At 43.0% G+C, this 25,650-nt stretch overlaps 1 protein-coding gene across 3 annotated transcripts in view; it reads left to right on the top strand.

Annotated features, from left to right (window-relative positions):
• Nucleotides 1-25,355, top strand: part of IGF2BP3 (insulin like growth factor 2 mRNA binding protein 3) — a 144,689-nt gene extending 119,334 nt beyond the window's left edge. For all 3 annotated transcript variants that reach the window (XM_019958544.2, XM_070787598.1, XM_070787599.1), the window contains 9 exons: nt 2,378-2,512; nt 3,781-3,903; nt 6,045-6,180; nt 7,743-7,868; nt 15,498-15,617; nt 19,117-19,191; nt 21,847-21,978; nt 22,669-22,782; nt 23,071-25,355. In XM_019958544.2, coding sequence (XP_019814103.1) covers nt 2,378-2,512; nt 3,781-3,903; nt 6,045-6,180; nt 7,743-7,868; nt 15,498-15,617; nt 19,117-19,191; nt 21,847-21,978; nt 22,669-22,782; nt 23,071-23,169 — 1,060 coding nt within the window. In that variant the 3' untranslated portion in view covers nt 23,170-25,355. The remainder of the gene's footprint in view (nt 1-2,377; nt 2,513-3,780; nt 3,904-6,044; nt 6,181-7,742; nt 7,869-15,497; nt 15,618-19,116; nt 19,192-21,846; nt 21,979-22,668; nt 22,783-23,070) is intronic.
• Nucleotides 25,356-25,650: the final 295 nt, after the last annotated feature.

The following is a 25,650-nucleotide window of genomic DNA, read 5'->3' as shown; positions in this document are numbered from 1 at the left end:
GTCCAAGGAGTTAAGCAGGGTCTTCTTCAGAAAGTACACCTATGGTGCTGTGTTTGTTCCAACAGGCTTAAGAGGTTGTCCACGCTGATCACAGGCCCCATGCCAGCCTTCAGGTGGCGGGCCCGTTTCTGATGTAGAAGCAAAGCTAACCTTGTCTGGCGGTGGTCATGCGCTCACTCCCCCGGAGGAGTGGCGCCTGGCCCTGCCTCGCCACACTTGGGAGTGGGGCAGATGCAGAGTGCTGGCTACCTTTGTGCAAAGTCGGTGGCCTTGACTTCATCATGTTAGAGGGCAGGGACGCCACCTGAACCATAGCCCAGTCAGTTTCCATGTCAGATTTGCCTCATTTTAATACAAGAGCTTCTCTTTAATTCCCTTATCAAGAGCGTCTCTCTTGCGTTGATTCCGTTACCTGCAGAAACTATTCGGTCGTTTCCCTTCCTCATCACATGGCAGATGAAAGTTGTTCCTTTTAAAGCTGCTCATTTCCTTGTCAGAGAAAAGAGCTTCTGTGATTTAAATGAAACTGTTTTATTTAAGCAGGAAGATGGAGGATGGAGAGGGAAGGGAAGCGATAGTTGTATTCGATGATTCGTTTGCAGCTCTGCCAACAGATTTAATTAACTCTTGCCATTGAAACTAGTCATTATCAGATGCTCTGCTTCTGGAATAGCCTCACAGGGCTGCCCTAATCTGTAAAGCAACATTCCTTACTCTCAGAGGATCAGAGTTTAGTAATCCTTAGCACAGTGAGCAGGTGCAAATAAACCGGAGGAGGGAGATGAGCACGTCAGCTACTGGAAGAGAAGCAGTACTTAGAGTGATCGGAGGTGGAAACCAGTGACTGGAGAGGGTTCCTGAGATCAGAGCTGTTACATGAGATACTCTTTTTTATTGGTTATTTCTAGATATTCCTTATTTGTTTCACTTCTACATTGCCCTTATTTTTAGCTATAGGTTTTAATTCTGAGATAAATCTTGGGTTTTCAATTAGGCATTTGGGAAAATGAAATCCAAGCCTTGATTTTATTGGCAAAATGTAGTGGTCGTTCAATAAAAGAGTTAATCTCTGTCTAACCCCCAAGGTGACCACTGTTGAGCTGGGAATATGTCTTTATAAGACTTGTTCCTCGTATCTACTAACACATGTAACTTTAAAAGGGAATTCATATCATGGTATGTAGTGTGTTGTTTTTTTCACATAAGATCAAGGACCTTTTGCTTTGTTGGCATCTGTAATGTTACCACATTTATGAACAGCTGTGTGATACGGATATGTTATTTAACCGTTTCTTCCTGATTGGTATTTCCAAGATAGTTCAGTTTTCCTTCTATTACAAACAGCGCAGCGGTGCACGTGCTCGCACCAGTGGCTTCCCCCCACGGTGATGTTTTCCCCAGCAGACATCTGTCGGTGTTTGGAGACAGTTTCGGTTGTCACACCTAGATGGGGGCGGGGGTGCTACTGGTGTCTACGGGGCAGAAGCCAGAGATGTTCAACATCCTGCAACGCACAGACTGGCTTCCACATCAAAGAACTAGTCTGACCCCAAATGCCGATACTGCCGGAGGGTGAGAAACACCACTCTTAGCCCACGTGTGAGACTGCATCTGTAGGAGATATTACAAGAAGTAGAATTCTTGGGTCAAAAGATCATAAGCAGTCCAGCAGATTGTTGTGTACTCTGCACCATGCCAGAGATGTGCGTGTCCCGGATATCCATCCTCTTGCCAGTACTGAATTGCATCTGTGCAGGTCTGGCAGAGAACGGCACCTTGTCATAAGGACCAGTGAGATTGAAGATCATGGCGTGTTTAGCGGCCATTTGCCTTTTTTGGTAAAGAACCGCCGCCCTCTCTTTGGGTTCCACTCCTGTCCCTGTTTGTTATAGACTTTGCCCTGATCGGGAAGGCAGCATGGAGAAAGAACCCGGCAAGAGGAGACCGGGGAGTGAAATCCCACCGTGACGGGCAGTGGCCACGCTGCGTCAGTGGAGTCAGTAACCCCCGACTTGCAGGGTTCCAGCTCCAGTCCACTTGTCTTGTGTTCCAGGCTCCCTTGTTTTTTGAGTGGAAGAAAGCCTTTTGTTTGAACCCAGACTCTTGGGTGTGAGATGTTTGACCTGTGGCACTTAAAATTAAGTACGTGCAGCTAGGGCAGAATAAGGAGATGCCCCTGCATGAGCAGAGAGAGGGGAATATTCTTGGAATTAACATTGGCCTCATCCATGATGACAGCTTATCAAGACTTGCTTTTGAGGAAAGTGAGTCACCCACTCTGCCCAGAAGTGTTGTGACTTTATAGGTGGTGATGACAGAGTGTTGTGAATACACGCTTACAGCTCTTGTTTCCCTCTCCCCTTGTGCCCACCCTAAGAATTGATGTCCATCGGAAGGAGAATGCAGGTGCCGCTGAGAAGTCAATTACTATCCTCTCTACCCCTGAGGGCACCTCTGCAGCTTGTAAATCTATTCTGGAGATTATGCATAAAGAAGCTCAAGATATAAAATTGTGAGTAAGGAGGATTAACTGGTGGGGAGGTTGATATTTATGCGGTCTTATTTTGGGGATTCTTTGACATAATTTTTGGGAATTGCCAGCAGACAAAGGGAAACGCTGTCCCGAAGAGCGACAGAGGGTTGGCACTGCTGTTTTGGTGGTTATAGAGCGTAAGTCTTTTAAACGCTTCGTTTTCATTCATGTTTGGCTATGTTGCGAGTGGTGTTAATGTGAAAGGTCCAGCTGTAAAAAGAAGGCAATTGGGGTCATAGGAAGCTCACCTACGGTCCAAGAAGCATCCCTGGGATTTACCCAAAGCAGGGACCCCAAACCCTCACTCCTATACTTGGAGCTCGTTGGAGCTCGGCCTGCGTCTGCCAGCCGGGAGCAGGGAGAATGGAGCTGGGAAGTCCCCAGTCTTGTGTCGTGGGAAACTGGATGTTGATTTAGGTGTTTCCAGTTGAAGCTCTAAATCTCTTGTTCGTGGGAGCCTTGAGCAGAGGCTGGTTCTCTGCTGCCTGAGGCATCTAGCACAGGGGTGTGCTGAAGGGAGGGTCCAGAGGAGGACGCTGGTCCTGGCCTGGGGGCCTAACGACTGGCATTTAATTGGAGGGACCTTTGAAGTACATTACATATATTTTAATTAGAAGGTGTTATATGTTGCTTTGTTATAAGATTAAAATTCCTTTTTAGAATAGAGAAAAGTGAAGGAAAAGCCCACCACTTAGATGACCCCAATGACATGTTGACACAGTGCTATGTCCCTGACTTGGAAAGTCAGAAAGGTGCAAAGTGAAAGCCCCCTCTCCTACTCTTAGACTCTTCCCTCCAAAGTGTAGCCCTGTTGAGTTTCTTCTGTCTCCCTCTATAAATCATGCGTTTTGTCTCCAGGTGGGTATTTAAACATTATTCTAAAACTGTCCTGTTTCGTGATGTACGTGGTATTCTGGTATTGGGGGTTTCAGAATATGAGTTTGAGTAAGGTGTTTTTAAAGAGCTAACTAGAATCCATTATTGGAAGACATTCCCTGAGATGAATAAAAGAAGACTTTTAAAAATTAACTCTTATCCAAATACTTGCCAGTGTTCTTTCGTCCCCCTCTCTTCATGCTTTGCTAGAATGTGGGCTAATGGTCAGCAAGCTTTACGTGTACCTGGCAGAATGCTTCCCCTACGGAAGGCAGGAAGTCAATGTTTAATGAACGAATATTGTCCTTTTACCCTAGAATAGGTATACTTACTCTGATTTGATGGCCTTTTTATTTTATTTTTCTTTACAGCACAGAAGAGATTCCTTTGAAGATTTTAGCCCATAATAATTTTGTAGGACGTCTCATTGGTAAGGAAGGACGGAATCTTAAAAAAATTGAGCAGGACACTGACACTAAAATCACAATATCTCCGTAAGTGCCCCCTTGCTTTCTTTTGAATTAGAAAACTTTCAAAAATGCCATTTCCGAGCCATAGGTTATGTATTAAGCGGATTACAACTCTTGGAGCTGGCCTGTCCCACCCTGCTTATACTTCAGTTCTCAAACCCATTCTGTCCTGCCTGCTGTCTGTCTGTCACCCACGGTGAAAGCGTCCTCTGTTCCCACTACAAAGGCAGGACACGCTAATACCCAACATGTGTATTTCCTCACTGAAGTCTTACTGGGGTTTTCTGGCATCTGCTCTGAAAGCCGGAATGTATAACCCTGCATGTTATCCATCACTGTATAACAGATTACCCCAACATTGGCCACTAAAGACAAGGGCAAACATTTCTTGCTCACCTGGTTTCTGTGGAGCAGGCATTCAGGAGCACAGCATGACTGGGTAGTCCTGCTTTGGGGGTCTCTTGATGTTGCTGCCAAGCTGATGGCTGCTCTTAGAATGTGGCCTCAGCTCAGCGCCTCCACAGGGCTGTGTGGGGGCATCTTCAAGTCACAGCAGCTCTCTTCCCTCACAGTGAACAACCTAAGAGACAGCAAGATGGAAGCAGCTGTGTCTTCTGTAACATAGTCTCAGAAGTCACTCTCTTGACCATTTTTTCTATGGTTGTTGACGCAAGTCAGCTTCAGTCAGTGTGGGAGGTCGGTCACTGGGGAGTGGGGATCTTGGAGGCTGGTTCCCATGCGTACAGTCCATGAATGCTCTGAAATTACATGGAAAGGCCTTTCTCTTCTGAGGGTGACTTATTTCCTTCAGGGCACCCTAAAAAGTTGAGGGGGAGAGAGACTGACGAACTAATGAAGAATAGTAGAGAAAGACTGGGGCAGTATGTTCAAGGAGCAGGGAGTTTTCGTAGAAGTGGGGGTGGAACGGAAGGGGGAGAGTCCCGGTTGGTGGGAAAGGAAAAACTGCAGAACAGTAAAAAGAACAAGTGATCCTACCCTGTCTTGAATTTTATGCTCAGAAAGGGGAAGGTTTTAAGAGGAGAAAAAATACATCATAAAGGCTATTCTGGAAGCAGCTCTTTTAAAAGCTGTAATAGAAAATGCTTTTCAGGGGAGAGTGGGTTGAGCCTGAAGAGGAGACATAACTTGTTTACGGGGTCTGAGACGAAGCATCTTCATTGTGTAGATGTTTATATTTTAACAAGTATGGGAAGAAGTGAACGAATAACATCCCATTCATCTGGCTCATGTTTAGCTTGAGACACTTTGCTAGTAGTGAAAATGAGAGTTTTAACCCTACGAATATGAAAGGAAACTGTCCCAATATTCTATATCCTTTCCATCCGTTGCCTGAGTCTTGTTTCCATGGTAAGTACCTCCCGTGGGTTTCCCTTCAAGGCTGTTGAATGGCTGAGACTTAGATGGTCCCAGTGTCATCTGAGTGGATTTTGACGCTTCTGCAGGAGCTGAAACAGCAGGGAGTTTCTGAATATTGCTGTTACATCTTAGCTTTTTAGTTGTGTAAATGATCATCAAGGGACTATGTTTTAAATTCAGTCAAAATGGATTGATATGTATTATTTCCTCAAGCCTATGTCAATCTAAATTCTAAAATTAGCAACAAAAATAAGCTTAGACATATGAATTCTAGGTGCCATTCTGGAATATTTTCTTGCTTATCCCTTGCTTGGTGACCCAAAAAATGCAGTTGCACGACAAGGCCAATTACACCCCAAATTGGTCAGTGCAGACTAGAAATGCACTTAATAAAGGTTATATTCATCTGGTTCTTGGGTTCCACTAAAACTATAGGTTCCTCTGGATCATTTTCTTTACATTTCACTGTTCAGTTGTGAAAAAAGCTCACCATAAGTGGTCAAGAAGTATAATTTGTTTAAAACATGGACTTAATTGAACTGCATACACCCAGAGATACTTATTGAGAAGGTGGGAGGGGCAGTATTTTCTATTCTCCTGCAGCTTTACAATTCTTGTATTCACAACTTTTGGGGCTTACTCATTTTTCATGATGTCTAACCACCTACTTTTACACATTGCCAGCCTCCACAGTTGGGTTTGAATTGCCATCTGTGGTTGAACTATTATTAACTGTCTCCCTCCTATAATTTCCTGTCTTTTTCTTGCCTCTCTGTTTCAATCTGCAGATTGCAGGAGCTGACACTGTACAATCCGGAGCGCACCATTACGGTGAAAGGCAACGTGGAAACATGTGCCAAAGCTGAGGAAGAGATAATGAAGAAAATCAGGGAGTCTTACGAAAACGATATTGCTTCTATGAATGTTAGTTTTCTTATGAAGGAAATGTCTTTGTTTTGATGAACAGTTCAAAGATGTTTTCAGTTGCCTTAACATTGGTTTCTTTAATGGCGTCATTGTTAGATGTGGTTTCTGATGGACTTTGAGCACCAGGGTGAGTGCCCTGGGATAGTTGGGCAGACACAGACTTGGACCTCAGGCTTGGCCATCTTTTGTGATTTTAGCCAACTTTGCGCCTTAGCTTCCTTACTTGTGAGGTAAGGCTAATGCCTCCCTAAAAAAGGCTAATCTCTCCCATACAGTGTGAATTTGAGGGAGATTGTAGTATTATAGGAATGTGGGCTTTAGAGTGTGTGAACTGGTTTGAATCTTAGCTCAACCATTTATTAGCTGTAGCTTTATTCTCATAGATGACATACTTGGTCTCTCGGAGCACCAGTTTCCTCATCTGTAACATGGGGCTACTGCCTACATTGCATGCTTATTAGGATTATAATAGATACAGTGCATATATAAAAAACTACTGTTATGAAGATAAATTTAAAACCTAGTTACTTGTAAACCTTGATAAAAGAATTTCAAATGACAAAACAATTTGTGTAGCACAGGTAAGGTAATTAAAGTGCATTGCTGCCGTGCCATAATGGATGGAATGGTATGGAAAATGTAGCATTTCAAAAGTCCATCTTGAATTTTCAATTAAATGATTGAAAAAAGAAAAGTTCCTGTTGGGCCTGCCATCTGAAACATTACACCTGAAAGAAGGGAAAGTGTAAAAATGGTACTGCCGTTGTGAGAAGTGCCTTAAATGCTAATCATTTTACCCCCACATGACTGCCTCCCTACCTTCACATGATCACTGCTCATCCAGATGTGTCAGGGTCACTTGGGAGTAAATCCAAACCCACACAGGCCTTGTAAAAACAGGCTTGAGGATGCTCAAGTCTGAACTCTTCTCCACCTTATTTTCTCAGCCCTTGGCAAATGAAACCAAAACCAAATCCCATTTCTGGCTCCTGGATCTGTTCCAAAGATAGGTTTATCTGAAGGGACAGGAGGATGGAACCTGATTCCCAAAGGGCTTGGTTTTGTTTTAGGTCTATAGACTCAGGACCACCAAATTTTTTTCATGGAGTAAAGATCTCTTAATATCTGTTATCTGTTCTGCTTTTTAATGAACATATCTTGTTTGCTTGCTTCTTCAATTCATGTAGGATACTCAGTCTCTTTACTGTGTGCCCAGAGCGTACAGATAACATGTATGTCTGAGCACTGAGAGCTCCTCGTAAAGGCAAGGAAGGCTGTGTTCCCTGCTTGGAGAAACCTAGTGTGCCTTCAGATCAAAGAGGAGGCAGACAGCACATGGAGTTGAAAATAGCAAGAATTATGTGCAGACATAACCTGTAACCCAAAGAATAATCACATGGAACATCTGCTTTGTTTTAAAATTTAACTCACAAAATGATTTTTTTCTTTACTTGACAAGAGGTCACAATCTGGATATTATCACATATAAATGCTCACTTGTACTTGATCTTGTAATTGTAAAATGAAGGGACTTTTTTTTTTTTTTTTAACCATTGCAGCTGCAAGCACATCTAATTCCTGGATTAAATCTGAACGCCTTGGGTCTGTTCCCACCCACATCTGGGATGCCACCTCCCACCTCAGGGCCCCCATCAGCTATAACTCCTCCTTACCCACAGTTTGAGGTAAGACAGTGTGCCCTGCCTTTCCTTATGGTTGGGGGTGTGGCGTCAAGGGACACGGTCAGACTCTGTTGCCCTCAAGTGGTGTGAATTAAATGCTAATTGGGGGAAATCTTAAGGTGAAGCCTGACCCCTGTGGGACCACTCGTCAGCTTGGATCTGGCTTTCCGGCTCTTGTCACTGGGACCTCCTTCTCTTTGTAGACGTACATGAGTTATTTCCTTTGACGTTTCTTGGGTGGCAGGGTTGTCAACATGTGTTTTCAGATATCAAAAGAAAAATCTGAGACTCTGGGGAAGGGGAAAGGTTTCTTATTTTTAAATGTAAAGGAGAGGATTTTGAATAGGCTTCCTTCATCCTGAACATTTTCCATTCTCCGTGCTGTACTTTATTAAGTGGTGAGCTCAGATCGTCTTGCCCACAAATCTGCTGTGTATGTGTGTTTGTGTGCAGACATTAAACAGCTTTTATTTGTTTTGTGAACAGGTGTGTCCTTAGGAAATAATTGTGTTAAGAAATTGTAATTTTTTATTTGCTTTTTAAGAGTAGCATTTTCCCTGAGGTTAGAAATAGGAGGCCAGTGATAGCATGAAAATAAGGACAGCCTAGCAGACACTGTATACAAGAATTTTTTTGGAAAGAAGTTCTCAGTTCAGTTGCATTATCAATAATAATTTAAGACAATCATGTGAAATAAAATTAACATTCTAGGATCTTCCTTCTTGAATTCGCTTTTCTCTTTCTTCCTATTTGACTTTCTTATGATATAAAGTTGTGAGTGGTACCTGCTACACCAAACTGAGGGAGGTGTTCAGGGAAAAGGTGGGGGCTCTGTTCTGTTAGTGCTTGGAGCACTTGTAGAATAAAAAGCCACTGGATTCTGCAAAGAACACGGGTTATGAGACTGATCATATTTTATCCCTGTAAGAATGTGAATTTCCTTTGCCTGTCCTTGAAGCCACCCAGCTGTTGGGTGTGCTTATTAGCTTTTGCTCTGGCCTTGTAGTGTGTGTCTTTCTGCCATTGCTGTTGGCGACATTTGCATCTTCCCCTGCTGCTCACCTGCCACTTCAAACCTCTTTGGGCCTAGAAACCATGTAACAAAGCTCCTTAATCTAAATATAGGTATCAGAATTTCATATCATGTGTGAATAGACTTGATTCTAAAGCTTTGTGGGGCTTCCCAGGTTAAACTAGTGGTAAAGAACCCACTTGCCAAAGCAAAAGATTTTAAAAAACACGAGTTTGATCCCTGGGTCAGGAAGGTCCCATGGAGGAGGGCAACCCACCCCAGTATTCTTGCCTGGGAAATCCCATGGACAGAGGAGTCTGGCGTGGTGTCCCACAGGGTTGGACACAACAGAAAACTTAGCACGCACACCCACAAAGCTTTGTACCACAGCTAAAAGTGATGTGAAGTGGCTAATGTGTTTGTAACTTGGTGCTAAAGGGGATGGGTGGAAAGAAAGCGAGCCCTGGAGGGAGGCCCTGGGCCCCACCATCTCTCTCACTGTAGGTCAGTCTCCTCTTTGCTCTAGGCTTCTTTGCTCATTCACACAGTGAAGAAACTGAGCTAGGTGAATGATCTCTAAGAACTCTTCTTTCCAGCAGTTTTAATTTTTACAGAATTTGAAATTGTTTCTTACAAATTGAAGGTTTGCAGCAATCTGCATTGAGCAAATGTATTAGTAACCATGTTTCCCATAGCATTATTTTTAATCAGGTATGTACAGTTTGACATAATGCTGTTGTACACTTAATAGGCAACAGTGTAGTAGAAACTTACATGCACGGGGAAACAAAAAAATGTGTGCGAATTCACTTTATTCTGATACTCCATCTAATGCAGTGGTCTGACACTGAATCTGCAGCGTCTCTGGGGTATGCCTGTATTTAAAAACTGGGTTAGAGAATTAAAGGTCGGTAGGTGCTTGCTCTCGGCACTTGACAACACTCCTGCATTACTGTTCTGTAGACATTCTCACCGAGAAGTCAGGTTACTCACAAAGATAGTCTCTTTATCCTCAGTGCCTGTAGGTTAGTAGCAAATCTCTGTGTTTACTTTATACATTGCCTGGCAAGGAGTAGGTATTGATGACTAAATCGTTCAAAGACTATTTTTATGCGCTTCTTCCTCTTTTAGAATTGTTTCATTTTTCTGCTCATGTTTTCTCACTTCTGCTTTGTAACATGAAGTAGAATTTGATGCATCTCGTCTTTGGATAAATTCCTTGTCTCTGTTCTGTTCCAAAACTTTGCCCGTCCCTCCCCCTAAAACGTACTCTTCTTCCTGAACCTGCCAGGTTGGTGTTTCCAATAGAGCCAAAGAGTTGGTTCTTCCAGCAGACAAAAAGTCTCTAGTTCCTGCCTAGCAGCTGGCTCCTGCAGTACTTAATTGGCAGACTTCGAGTTTATAAATGACAAGAAATGCTCCTTTCAGAGATGCTCAAACGGTAGGGAAGAGGCAGTTGGCAGCTAGTGAGCAGAGGAGGAGCTGGAATTGGCATCACACACAACAGCACCCATAGCTGGATGGTTTGGCGGCTTGCGCTGGGGTTGGCAGAAGTTAGCTCGGGAGCTGTTGTCTCCATCATTTTGATAATGCCTTTGGAGTCTTCCCAAGCCTCTAGAACAACAGTGCAATCTTAAAATTGCTAACTTTCTGCTTATGGAAGAGACAAGAAAGGTGAACACTTTCTTGGGTCTTAGCTACTTTGAAGTGGTCTTTAAGAAGCAAAACTATAATTTGAAAGGGACTGTTAGATCAAATGACTTGCATGGAGTCTTAGACCTCCTCTTTAGGATGTCTTATGGTGGGTGTGACTCATATGCTAGTAAACAATCTCAAAGTAAATAACTCATTGCATATATTATCTCGAAGAGGTCTTGTACTTAGTATATGGAGAAACTTTCTTTGCCTTTTTAAAAAAAGACTTAAATATGCTGTTCAGGTCATGAAGTTGAGTAAACTCAATTCCAGTTCCAGGCCAAAATCCAGTAAAACGCAACAAACAAAACAAAAAACCCCCAGGAGTATGTATCTTACAAGCCAAAGGGAGATGCTGGCATCCTTCCAGGTTCCTGGAGGCTGGTCTTGTTGGCTGGCATGCTTGTCTCCGTGCCTTTGTGATGTCTTAGATTCTGTTCCCCACAAAGTAAATACACTTAACTTTAGTGTTTGCTCATTCTTGTATCTCCTCATGATAGATGATTAGAAATTACTCATTGGCAGACTTCACCAGTTAAGCAAACTTTCAGTTGAGCAGCTTTGTTCTTCTGTTATTTCAAGCTATAGCACAGAGGCTGCCAAGAACTCCAGAGGAAGTGCTGCCAATAGGCATCTGGCAGAAATCCACTGGGAAGCGGCTTGTGGCCTGAGTATCATTCACCTCTGAGGGTTTAGGAAGAAGGGTTCAGGGTAACGCAGGTGAACATTAACTTCCATGTGAAGAATGTGGAACATGAAAAGGTAAAGCTGATGAATCTTCTCAAAACCACCTCAGTCTTAAATTCACAGGTGAAAGAGACTTGTCATAACCCATTGTTATGGCTTCTGAACTTTATAAGTAAAAACTATTTGCTTATTTGGGTGTCCTAACCTGAAAGCTCGGAGAAGGCAATGGCACCCCACTCCAGTACTCTTGCCTGGAAAATCCCATGGACGGAGGAGCCTGGTAGGCTGCAGTCCATGGGGTCGCCAAGAGTCGAACACGACTGAGCGACTTCACTTTCACTTTTCACTTTCATGGATTGGAGAAGGAAATGGCAACCCACTCCGGTGTTCTTGCCTGGAGAATCCCAGGGACGGGGGAGCCTGATGGGCTGCCGTCTATGGGGTCGCACAGAGTCGGACACGACTGAAGCAACTTAGCAGCAGCAGCAACCTGAAAGCTGAGCGCTGAAGAATTGATGCTTTTGAACTGTGGTGTTGGAGAAGACTCTTGAGAGTCCCTTGGACTTCGAGGAGATCCAACCAGTCCATCCTAAAGGAGATCAGTCCTGGGTGTTCATTGGAAGGACTGATGCTGAAGCTGAAACTCCAATACTTTGGTCATCTCATGTGAAGAGTTGACTCACTGGAAAAGACCCTGATGCTGGGAGGGATTGGGGGCAGGAGGAGAAGCTGACGACAGAGGATGAGATGGCTGGATGGCATCACCGACTCGATACACATGAGTTTGGGTGGACTCCGGGAGTTGGTGATGGACAGGGAGGCCTGGCGTGCTGCGATTCATGGGGTCACAAAGAGTCAGACACGACTGAGCAACTGAACTGAACCTGAAAGCATGGCTTACCATGCAGAGTCCCATATAAGACTGGGCTGGTTTAATGACTGTCCGGTAGACAGGACGTTTATGTGAGGTGCCTTATACTCCTCGAGGAAATTCTGCTTGGGAGGTAATTCATGGTCAGGGATGTGCTTGTTGGATTTGGAACTGGACAGAGGGATCTGGGGAGCATTCAGAAAAGTCTTCATCAGGCTGCAGACATCTGATGAGTCACTTTCTCATTAAGGTGCCATTGTCAAGAGCACAAACCACAGTCCCTGAGTCTGGGGCACTGCCTCCTCGCATGCTTCCTTCACTTCCTGCTAACCTGCCTTGTAGATTTCTGTTACTTCTGCTTTCATCCCAGCGTGGAACATTTTTGTCTGCATAGCAATGCTTTCTTCATGACTTTGCCCTTCTTTCTTCTTGGTCCTTTCAGTCCTTGTCTCTTCACCGCCGTTCCTTTCCCACAGCTTCTCAACTTAATCTATGTATTCATTCATCATCGCCTACCTCATTCCCACCTCCCCAAAGTCAGTGAAACAAAAGCACCTGTAGCCTCTCACCCATCACTGTATGGAAGGATGATTGCTTTGTTCAGCGTTTGAGATGACAGTAGTTATGCCTGTGGGTTTTTCTCGTAGCTGTGGTGGTCAGTGTGTTTCTTCTAGGCTGAGATGCTCAGGCTGTACTCTGAGGTTTGGGGACTTTTGGTCTGATGGTCCTGGTACTTCAGGCTGCTAAGAACATTCAGAAGTTACGCTCTGGGGTCAGTCCCAGGAAAACTAGTTTTTACTAAACAAATAGCTTTTCTCTTAAAGATATGATAAATCATGCTATTAATTTTTTTCTTAGTTTTAATTAATTGCTAAGAAGCATAGAGCCACATTTGTAGAACAGCAGCATTTCTGATTCTCTTTTCTGTTCCCTGCTCTTATTTCTTCACTTCCTTTGTCTTTCTAAATCTTCTTTATTTTGTAAGCAGTATAAAGTATTCCTGGAACATGGCCCAGAAAGCAAATAATTACAATAGTCATGGCAAAATACAATGGGGCAGATTTTGGCAAGTTACATGATAGATTTAGTCTGATCCTTAGGAAAGTCTTAAAAAAAAAAACAAAGGTCTTTATTACTGCCAGACCCCTGACTCCTCACTACCCCCCTTAAAAAAAGTGTACTCAGAAGAACATTACATGGATGTTCTTAGCGAGACAAAATAGATCCTATCTTTACTTTAGAAGAGCTTCCCTTGTGGCTCAGCTGGTAAAGAATCTGCCTGCAATGTGGGAGGCCTGGGTTTGATCCCTGGGTTGGGAAGATCCCCTGGAGAAGGGAAAGGCTACCCACTCCAGTATTCTGGCCTAGAGAATTCCATCAACATCCATGGGGTCGCAAAAAAGTCAGACACGACTGAGCAACTTTCACTTTACTTCAGAAAATTGGTTAATATAAGGACCGGAATGACAAAATAAATTGATATTAACATGGAGCCCAGTTTATAGGCAATGTCATCATTAATTCAGTTCTATCCAGTTACTAAGAAAGGCCTTAAATTGTCCCTCTGGAATAAATGAGTTGTGTGCTGTCTTCAGCTGTGTCTGACTCTTTGCAACCCCGTGGACCGTAGCCCACTGGGCTCCTCTGTCTATGGAATTTTCCCAGCAAGAATTCTGGAATGGGTTGCCACTTCCTTCTCCAAGGGATCTTCCTGACCCAGGGATCGAACCCATGCCTTTTGCATCTCCTGCACCGACAGGTGGGTTTTTTACCCCTGCGCCATCTGGGAAGCCCCTGGAATGGACAGTTTATGGTAACTGCATAACGCCCTGGCAGCCTGTGACGTATGGTGCTTCCCAGAAAGAGGCATTGTTCCTATGACTCGGAAATACTGAAGGGTGGACTAATTTTATTTTTTGTTCTTCCCTGATGAATAGCAGTAAAAGTTGGTTTGGCCAGGCTGTGCAGGACAGGCCTCTTCCAGAGATCTCTACAGGCAAGAGTCCAGTGGAGGCAAAACCTCTTCTGGTTTGTGTGTTCTAAGAATGCTTACCGAGCCCCCGGGGAGACTTCATTAGGCTGACAGCTGTATGAAGACCTGCAGTGTTACAGCATCCTGGGAAGCATAGGAAATACCAAGTTGTGAAGAATATAGTGTGCGCACATCTATTTATACTGACGCTGAAGAAACAAAAGTGTCGGGATCAGAGAAAAGTACAATGGCTTTTGTCAAGAATACTTTCTAGAGTTGAATTTTAGGTTAACTTGGATAGGAACTGAAGGGGCACATGGTGCAGGGGTGGTTAACAGAAAAAGGAAGAGGCTTAGAAGAGCAGAGTTCCGATTTTTCTGTGTAGGAAACAAGACATCGGGTCTAGAATCACACGCTGCTTTAATTTTCTGTACGTGGGAAAGGCATGTTTTAAACCGAAATGACTTCCCTCTGTCTTTTACACATTTATTGACTGTAAGATAATTAGCGTGAGAGTTTAGAAATATAAACTTTAAATGTTCATGCTGCAATCCAGCATTTTTATTACATAAAATCTTAGAAGTATTTGTACATGGGCACAAGATTTATGTTGAAAGACCTGACTCTAGTGTTAGACTAATTAATGAGAAACTGGAAACCGTACTTTCTTGAAGTGTTCCCAAAAAAGTCCTCAGATACAACAATATAACTGTCAGGGAAAGATACAGGAATTGGGTTTTTTGGGGATCAGCTTTTCTGTGATGTGCTTATTTTATTCTCATAATCCTTAAAAGTTTCAGTTGAAAGTGTCTTACAGACGCTTCAGATGGATGTATGCAGATGAGACAACAAAGCTGTTGATTTCTTTTCCTTGGTCCAGTAGAGCATCTTTCCTTTGTGACTCAATTAAACTTTTTTTGGGGGGGGTGGTGAATTTTTTAATTGAGGTATAACTGACATACATTTTCAGGCGATTCAATATCTGTATATACTACAAAGAAAGAAACAGAAGACTTAGCATGCTCTCTGTCCCCACACAGGACTTACGGGGAGAAAAGGAAGTGGTTATTGACACTAGCAACCTTTGTGTGCTAAGAGTGCTCATGTCATTTGCTGGGTCAACATTAAGTGCCACAAAAGTTGTTGTAATTCTGTAACTCAACATTCTAAGCTTTAAGGAAATTATACACGGAAAAGTGGTATTATTATAAATACTAATGCTTTCAGGATGAATATGAGAACTTCCCAACCTGTTAGGTAGAGTCATATCAACTTACTGTGGTGATTTTTCCTAAACTATGCTAATATTCCTAACAGTACAAGAATGCCCCCGTCCCTATGCCCACACCACAGCCTCATCTGTGTCCACTGAGCATGGATGTCCTGTCTTTCCAGCAACAGTCGGAAACGGAGACGGTCCATCTCTTCATCCCAGCACTGTCTGTAGGCGCCATCATTGGCAAGCAAGGGCAGCACATCAAACAGCTGTCTCGCTTTGCAGGAGCGTCTATTAAGGTACTGTCCTGCCACCTGCGGCTCTCCTCTGCTTTAAGGACAGCACGCCACAGAGATGTGAGTCTGTCTGTCACTTTCTGTGAACTGAATGTAGCAGTCTATACTGGGGTTACATAGGGTGTGGTAGGAAACTCCGTGTAACAACACTAGCTTAAACAAGGTAAGCTAAATTCTCTCTCCAGAAAAAGCAGTCTGGAGGTAGAGAGCCCAGCACTGGAGTGGGGTCCTGCTCCGCCATGCCCCTGGGCATACTTCTTCTAGCTCATCCGCGGGGCGGCCTTAGTCCCTTACTCCCTCCCAGATGACGCTACTGCGTGTCCTAACAATCAAGGCTGTAGTCCATTTGTTTTAAGGAATACACAAACTGACAAAGCCTTGATATAGTCATAGCTTTCGTCAGGAAAACATCAGTGTACTGGAGGTTTTGTTTCGGTTATGTCTTATAAATATTCGAATATAGTACCAAAAAATCCACATTGCACTCGTGTTTATAATATCTTTATTTACAACTGGGAAATGGGGAGGAAGTCAACTAGGAAATGCATGAACTGTGGCTTATCTGTATAATAAAGATTCAGTTCAGTCGCTCAGTCAGGTCTGACTCCTTGTGACCCCTTGAACCGCAGCATGCCAGGCCTCCCTGTCCATCACCAACTCCTGGAGTCCACCCAAACCCATGTCCAAAATAAAGATTACTTAGCACTAAAAAGGAGGGAGCTGTTGATAAAGACCATACATATTATGCTAAGAGAAAGAAGACTCAAAAGGCTATATACTGTATGATCCCACTTATGAAAGTTCTGGAAAAAACAGAACTATGGAAATGGAGGAGAAAAATCAGCGGTTGCGAGGAACTGGAGGAAGGGCTGGAGACAAAGAGCCAGCAGGAGGGGATGTTGAGAGCGTAGGCTGCTGACTGAGGTGCGCTTACGACTGTGCATTTGCCACCACGTGAGCTGCAGTGTGCACACACACAGTTAATGAGAAAGCAGAATACACAGGACAGCCCTCATACGCTGTCTTGCAGCAAAAGATTAACAAAATATGTGAACAGAAAATGCAGCCAAAATAAACAGGTAAAGGAAAAGACCTGGTAAAAAGACCAAGTGGTGAACTAACTTTACTATCCTGTTAGTTTCCTGACTAATGAATTAAAACATGCTCGTGCACAAAAAAGAACCTACCAGATACTTTGTTTTTGGAAAAATTCCAGCAAATGTTTTATGAACAAGAATTGGGTATTTAGACACCGGGCTCTTTTTCTTTGTCTTTCTTGGAGTTTTGATGATAAGGGTAAAATGTTTTTCTTTCCAAAAAGTCTGAAACGTGCATAATGTGAAAGGTGCATTAGCACTCTAACACTTGGCTAGATTTCCATAATGTAAGTTCCCATGTAGGGACTTTAATGTGTACCTGTATGTCTGGTATCACCAAACCGTAGTTATTTGTTAACTTACTGGACGTTAAGATTGTTCCAAATTTCTCCTGCACAGTGATGGATTAAGTTCTTTTTATCATATTGTCATATACAACCTTATTCTTTCACATGAGTTTACACAAATGGATCTGGTGAGTCTCAGGGCATGTGCTTTCTTTTCAGCTTCTCAGACATTAGAGCAATTTGTACTCCTAACCTCAGTTTTAAACTCAGTATTAAAACTCAACATTCAGAAAACTAAGCTCATGGCATCTGGTCCTATCACTTCATGGCAAATAGAAGGGGAAACAGTGATAGACTTTATTTTGGGGGGGCTCCAGAATCACTGCAGATGGTGACTGTAGCCATGAAGTTGGCTCCTTGCTCCTTGGAAGAAAAGCTATGACCAACCTAGACAGCATGTTGAAAAGCAGAGACATTACTTTGCCAGCAAAGGTCCATCGAGGCTATGCTCTTTCCAGTAGCCGTGTATGGATGTGAGCGTTGGCCTATAAAGAACGCTGAGCGCCGAAGAACCGTGGTGGTGGAGAAAACTCTTCAGAGTCCCTTCGACTGCAATGAGATCCAACCAGTCCATCCTATAGGAAATCAGTCCTGAAGTTCAATGGAAGGACTGATGCTTGAAGCTGAAGCTCTGATACTTTGGCCACCAGATGCAAAGAACTCACTCATTGGAAAAGACCCTGATGCTGGGAAAGATTGAAGGTGGGAGGAGAGGATGACAGAGGATGAGATGGCTGGATGGCATCACCAACTCAATGGACATGAGTTTGAGTAAACTCCGGGGGTTGGTGATGGACAGGGAGGCTTGGCATGCTGCAGTCACAAAGAGTTGGACACGATGAACAACTGAACTGAACCTCAGTATATGAGTGCTCTCCCCTCCAGTCCTCTACCACCAGTACTGACAAAGACAAAAGTTCTTTTTAAAAAAGAAAGCCAGGGACATCCCCCAGTGGTTAAGATTCCGTGCTGTCACTGCAGGGGGATGCAGGTTAGATCGCTGCTCAGGGAGCTGAGATCCTGCAGGCTGGGCGGCCCAGTGAGGGCTACGGGGGAGGGAAATCAGAATGATACCTTCTCTCTAGGGGTTTTCTGTGAATAATTCTGAGTGTGGCCTACAGTAATTATTGGCTTTTTTTTACAGATTCAAAATTAGTGCCCAAAGTAGGAATAGTATCATTTTGGGCCTAAGTAACAGAAATGTTAGCTTTATTTTCAGGGAGTGAGAAAGCATGACTCTGGTAAAAGAAAAAGCCTGGTCTTGATTTGTAGCTGGTAGGACAGGGTGTACTAGGCTGTCAGCCATTGCTGGTGATCACACTGAGTGGCGAGTGCGGCAGCTTTTATTGTAGTTTTTGCTTCCTACTCCCATTATTTACTATAGGGAGTTGCTTCTTGCACAGCAAATGTCTAGCAAAAAATTTTTCTTCAAACAATTCCTACCTGCCAACTGTCTAAATCCTTGCTTACTGAGGGAACACTGGATTTTTCTCCCTTCAGCAGTCTCTGCAGCATATCCCTGGCCTGGCCTTTTGTGTGATTTCATATGCTCTGCCAAAATAGAAGAGTCTGAGTTCACTCTTCTGTCAGGTTAACATTTACTCTACGTGTTACTCCAGTGAGTGTACTTTGGGGGGACGTACGTACCATGTATCTATACGTATGTGTACATACCACATTGTAGATTTGTGACCCGAGCAGTTTCTTGCACTTGTGGGAAGCCCAGGGTGTGATGCTGCGTGTGGGACCAAGGACCACACGTCGAGCACCCGCTGGTGCAGCGAGGAGCAACGTGACGGTGGAGCCAGACGTGGCTCTTCCCCCAGTGCCACTGGCCTGTGTCGTCATGGCCAGGTGACGACTGCTGTAGCCTTTGGTCTCCCTGTCGGTGAAGTGTAGACAGGAGCCGTAACTAATGGACCTGCACTCATCACTGCCTCCCTATAACTTTCTTCCAGAAGGCTTATTTTCTGCATTTCAGTAAGTCATGTGCAGTTTGTGTAACATTTGTTATCAGTGGAACTGGAAGTGTTGTGACCTGTTTCTGGTCTGTTACAGATCGCTCCAGCTGAAGCACCAGACGCTAAAGTGAGGATGGTCATCATTACCGGGCCGCCGGAGGCTCAGTTCAAGGTATGTGCCCTGGAGCGTGTGCACAGATGACAGACGAATGCCTTCTTTTCAGAACCTCCATAACCTGGCTTCTCCCTTAAATAAATCTAGTACTCAGTAGAAGGAATCTCTCAGTGAAAATTGCTAAGACTGAGAACAGAGTAGAAAACGTTCCCCACATTAATTACATTTTAAAAACACACCAAAACCTCGGTGTGAGAGTTGTGTAATGGCCGTTGGGTTTGCCTATCTCCCAGGGGAGAATCTGCTCAGTGCCTTGTTAGCAGAGGTGAAGGCGAGGTGTTAAGAATGGTTTGGATGCTTTGTTACTCTCAAATCTTTCCTCCTGTCCCTAAGAAGCTTCGACCTTGACTTCAAATGTTCCTTTTTCCTCTTAACCCTTGAGTTAACTTCGGTTAACACCCTGGTCCACAGTTTCTCGATTAGTCACTCTAATCTTCAGAATTCTAGAGGTAGAAAGGGCAGGGACTCTTGAGGCATCTGTCCTGGTATGAACCATGGGTCATTTTGGGGGGCTTGGGGCCAGAATGCCTCCCACTCTGTCCTGAGAGGTGGTGCAGTAGGGGGATGAAGACCAGAGCCTTGGCAGCCAGGCTGCTGGTTCAGGTACCAGCTCTGCCATTTACTAGTAATACGACCTTGGGCAAGTTACTTAACCTATTCCTAGCTAGCTCCTCATAGTAAAATTGGGGTTAAAAACATCCACAAAGTTTAAACAAGGTTATATGGTTTAATAAATCAAGTAGTTAAAATAGTGCTGGACACACAGCAAACAGCATAAATGCACTGGTGTGTTAAGCAGACCTGGGCTGAATCAGACTAAGACCACGCCAGAGCCCCAGATTCACACGTACATACATACCTTTGAGTATATGATTCTCCCACAAAACTCAGTAGGGTGTCTGGTTTGTCACAGGTAAAAGCAGCTACTCAATTCAGTGTGACTTACCGGAAACCCCTGTCCTACTACTTAGCAGCTGTGTTAACAGGACAACTCTCTAAGCCTTAGTTCTCCTAGCCCTGAAACGTAGCTAAGTTATAAACCATCACTTTCTTTGACCTCTGTTTCCATGGGCCATTTTTCACTAAAAATCTGAATTTTTTTTTTCATTTCATTTACAGGGTACAGGAAACAAAAGGAGGTGCTTTGAGATGTAGGTACAGTTGGCTAGGCTCAGACTCAGGCAAGAAATTTACTTCTTCATACCAGCCTTGTGGTCCTAGCAGTTCAGATCAAAACTCAGAAATGCATCCTCCCCCAGATACTTACAGGACAAGTTACTTTAGCCTGAAATATTAAAAGATGGATACAAACGTCAGTTATGTTCTTACTGTTTTATAAATGGGTCTTGTGATTTTTATAATGCGTGTATGCTGGGAAACTTAGGTGGTTTCTCCATACGCTCTGTTGCCCATGTTGTGCACTTGTCTTAAACGGGACATGTAAGAGAAGCTCTAGTGCTTCAGTATCAGTTATGTGATCAGTGATAATTACAAACTATTTTAGAGATCTAAGTATTAGAAACAGATCTAAATATTAGAAAATAAGCTCTTAAAATTATAAATACTGTTTTGGAGGACAATATATATCCTTTGGGAGAAGGCAATGGCACCCCACTCCAGTACTCTTGCCTGGAAAATCCCATGGACGGAGGAGCCTGGTGGGCTGCAGTCCATGGGGGTCACTGAGAGTCGGACGTGACTGAGTGACTTCACTTTCACTTTTCACTTTCATGCACTGGAGAAGGAAATGGCAACCCAATCCAGTGTTCTTGCCTGGAGAATCCCAGGGACGGGGAGCCTGGTGGGCTGCCGTCTCTGGGGTCGCACAGAGTCGGACATGACTGAAGCGACTTAGCAGCAGGAGCAGCATATATCCTTTGTGTCCCTGGACTGTTAGTAATTACACCTGTGGCCTGAGACTTTGAGGATGACTGAAATATAGGGTACTAAGATGAATCTTTTAAATGTCTGTAACCCCCTGAAATGAGCTTATCTCTGCACCGATGAAAACATGTTTTGTACCTGTGTTTTTGTTCTCTACTGTGGCAGCCTGTTGGATGAAACCAACTCTGGCTTCTTTTTCCTTTGGTGTATAGCAGAGCAAATTTGTGGCTATACATAAAAGAGATTTACTATGTATAATTTCTGGTTGTATGCAGCAATTGACAGGATCTGTTTGAGTGCATCAGTTGTATATGTTAACTTGATTTTGTAGCTTCCGTCAAAGTAGAAACCATCTGGCTAAGATGAAGAAATGTTTGACAGAAAATACTCCTTGCTGGCCCATTTAGACATGAGCTTGGCTTCTTGTGAGCCTTATGTGGGTGGCTCTGTAGTTCATTCAGTCTCTGTTACTCAAGAAAAATGCAGTTACTATCTTACTGCCAGCAGGAGAATTTTACCTTTCAAGACTGGAGAGCCAACCAACGGTCAGTCATTCAGCTGCCGCAGCTGTGATAATGTCAGCACTGTCGCCATCTTTCCTCGGGCTCCTGCCATCTCTTGGGCGGCAGGCCACCATCAGGCGCAGATGTATCCCTGCAGAGGGCTGCTCCCGTGGGGCCAGGCCATTAACTTTACCCACTGTAAAATCAGTCAACCTTTGGCCTTTCCTACCTGAATGACACTGATAGGCTATGTTCTCATCTGTAGGCTCAGGGAAGAATTTATGGAAAAATTAAAGAAGAAAATTTTGTTAGTCCTAAAGAAGAGGTGAAACTTGAAGCTCACATCCGAGTGCCGTCCTTTGCTGCTGGCAGAGTTATTGGAAAAGGAGGCAAAACGGCAAGTACTTCAGCAAAACCTGTGCAGTGGTATGACAGGGAAAGCATCGAAAGGTACTTAGGAGTTCCCCGTCCCTGAATTTGGGCTAACTTCTAACAGCAGGACACCTGGGTCGAGGTTTGGAGAAGACTGCCCTTTGTTCTCCTGAGGGTTGGCTGTCAGCCACTGGGGAAAGCAGCACCTCTCTCAGACCACTTTGTGCGAGAGGACTGTCTCTTGAGGGACCTTTTGCATTTTTCTGTTGATAAACATCAGCTTTTTATTTCTGTTGTGCAAAAATACTAAATGACATGAAAACTTTAAAAAGTGTCATCTACCTTTATAACTTACACATCCTCTATAACTGAAAACTCGTTTGCAGTTTCTCTTTAACATATATAACTTCAAAATCGTAAACAGCTTTGAAAATGACTTGGAAGTGACTGCAAGTATGTTTTGGAATCAGATTTTTAGGGTTTAAATTAGGCTTTGTTATTGATGTATGTAACTGTAGGTAAGTCAGTTTCTTTGGGGATTAGTTTTAATTATCTTGAAATGGGACAATACTAATAACCAAATAGAATTATTGGTATATTAGATGAGATTTACAAAGACATATTTTGGTACAAGCGTTCAGGAAATGGTAATTTTTTTAAAAATAAAAAAACCCCAACAGTTCCACTTAACATGATTTCTGTTTATCTCCTTCAGGTGAATGAGCTCCAGAATTTGTCAAGTGCAGAAGTTGTTGTTCCCCGTGACCAGACTCCTGATGAGAATGACCAGGTGGTCGTCAAGATAACTGGTCACTTCTATGCTTGCCAGGCAAGTGGGCTCCCGTGTGTCAGGGCAGCTCTACAGCTGCCTCCGCAAATGGAAGCCATTCTCCCATGGGTGTCTCCATGCCGTACAAATATTCAAGGCTGTGTTTGATGCTTAATACGTTAAATCCCCTTTGAGCAGGTGATTTTAGAGACTCTGCTAGCAAACTAATTAGTACATGTCTTTAATCTTCAAATTTTAATTTGAAGTTAATTTTAAAAATGGAAGAGGTAAAATAACTTCCTGCAATACTTGATCAGGTAGGTGTTTCAAGGTTCCCTCCTTTTGCAGGTTGCCCAGAGAAAAATTCAGGAAATTCTGACTCAGGTAAAGCAGCACCAACAGCAGAAAGCTCTGCAAAGTGGACCATCTCAGTCAAGGCGGAAGTGAAGGCTCAGGAAACAGCCCACCACAGAGGCAGACGCCAAACCAAAGACAGACTGCTTAACCAACAGCCGGGCGCTGACCCCTTACCCAGCATCACATGCACAAGTTTTTACCTAGCCAGTTGTTTCTGAGGACCAGGCAACTTTCGAACTCCTGTCTCTGTGAGAATGTATACTTTATGCTCTCTGAAATGTATGACACCCAGCTTTAAAAAAAAAAAGAAAAAAGAAAAAAATGAGGGGGGAGGGAGGGAAAGAGAAGAACTCTGCACTTCCCTTTTGTTGCATTTCTCAGTATAACAAATACCTAATTTTTAAAAACATTCATTTCCCCCATGATGCCAGAAATTGGCTTAAATGGTGCATTCATGACACTCATCAAGTAAAACGAGATTGCTCCTAAGTCCAATTGTTAAAATTGGATCAGAACAGAATTGTTACAAGTACTTAAATGTTAACCTATTAGCATAGAAAAACTGTTCTGAGTTTAACACTAACATAAATAACCTAAGGGAAGTGCTGAATGGTGTTGGCAGGGGTATTAAACGTGCATTTTTACTCAACTACCTCAGGTACTCAGTAATGCAATGAAAGCAAAATTGTTTTGTTTTTTTTTTCTGAAAATTTTATATACTTTATAAAGATAAGTCCAACTGTTTTTTAAAAAATAAATTTAATTAGCTAACAGGCGAATAACTGAAAAATTTTACTTCTGGCTGGTGACAGTAAAGCTGGAAAAATTTCACGTTTTTTGAGGCTTCTGACAGTTATTAGTTGGAAAATCCAATAAATGTTCAGTGATACGGAGCAGTGCCTATATTTGGAGAGCAGCAAATACCTTTTGTTTGTGGTAGGGAAGTTTATGATGGTACTAACAGAGCAAAGTGGTTGCAGGAGGTTTTGGAAAGACTAGTTTTAAATGGCTTCAGGAGACTTGTTTTTCTGTTTGGCTATGTGATTGAATGCATAAATGCTTTGTGCTTTTGACTATCACTACCTAAAGTAAGTGTATCTGTGGAAACTTGCAGCCCCCGTGAACTTAATCACTTGACTGGCAGGAAGAAAGCTTTAGCTTGCCTTACAGGATGCTTAGTTTGCCAATACACTTTGGACCAGTTGGTCTATGCTTGGAGCAGACCCCAGAAGAGTTGCTTTGTGAAGACCAGTGGGGCAGTCAGATGGTGTGACAGTGTTTCAAGGCAATAAAAAGGCTCCATCTCCATGTGCCAGGCACTGTCATGAGCCTCAAAGTAAGCTGTTTTGAAGATTTTAAGCAATGATAAATCAAGATAAATGAAAGGCCACCTAAAGTATCACATACAGTGCAGGAGGATTTCTGTATTCTCTGCACCAGTTATCTGAAAATAAATCAAAAGATAGAAAAAAGAAGAACTTTGGAAATATAATTTCAATGACTGTGATAATACATTTGACCTTTGCTACTGAACGCATTCACCCATTCCTTAACTTGATGGCAAAGCCTGGTATGTACAATTACATGGGTGTGAGTGGTCTCCGAGGCCACGCTGCTCTCAGAATAGTGTTGCTTTTGTTCATTAAATAATCACAGTCATCATATAATACTGATCTGAAGGGCAGATATAACCCTTAAAGTATCATTTTGCTTCATTTGTATTTCAAGATGAATTTCTACACGGACTAGGTAAGTTTTTCTGAAGATCACTGTATCAATTAAACATTTTGAAAATGACTTGAAATGTTTTTCTAAATGTTTTCAGAAAACCAGTTTATTTTGTAGTTTTAGCCAAAAAGTGCCCTTTTTGTCACTGAATTCATCAAGCGTTTGTTTTTTCTATACAATGAATTGCTTAAAAGAAGTAACGGACTGGCTTTCTGGTTGGATTTTGGGTATAATGGGCTTACGGCCAGAGCTCTTCCTCAGTATTTGATTTTTCAAGCTTTTTTTTTTTAAATACAGATAGGTGCTACATTTATATCTGCCTGTTTAAATTCTGTCATATTTCACTTCTAGCCTTCTAGTGTGGCAAATCATGTTTTACTTTCAATGAAGCATTGGTAATGGAGTATCTGGTAATACTAGGAAGTAATTCTGTAATTGAGTTTTGCACTCACCACATATGGATCATTCCTCATCTGTAATGTGCCCCAAATGCAGCTCCATTATCCAGATACCTTGATGCAAAATAAAGTACTTCATTATTAGGTGCAGCCTGGTGCGTAGTATGTTTTATTTTTGGCTTTTCAGATTACTGTGAATGTCCTGAATTTCATCAAAATATAAACAGTATTACTAAAAATCCGTGTCAATCTCAAGGTAGGCACCAGTATCTACTACTGGCCTTCCTGTGAACCTTGACATTACTACTGTTACATATGCACTGAGAGTGAAAAGGTAAGTTGCAGGACCTGTGGGGTGGTTTTGTTTTCTGCTTTGGCTATACTATTCTATAGAATAAGATTTAAACTGAAGATTACGATCTGAACAGATAGTTCAAGTGAAAAA

This window comes from Bos indicus, chromosome 4, assembly GCF_029378745.1.
Source record: "Bos indicus isolate NIAB-ARS_2022 breed Sahiwal x Tharparkar chromosome 4, NIAB-ARS_B.indTharparkar_mat_pri_1.0, whole genome shotgun sequence".
Classification (NCBI taxonomy): Eukaryota; Metazoa; Chordata; class Mammalia; order Artiodactyla; family Bovidae; genus Bos; species Bos indicus.
This window is presented reverse-complemented; position numbering and strand designations above follow the sequence as displayed.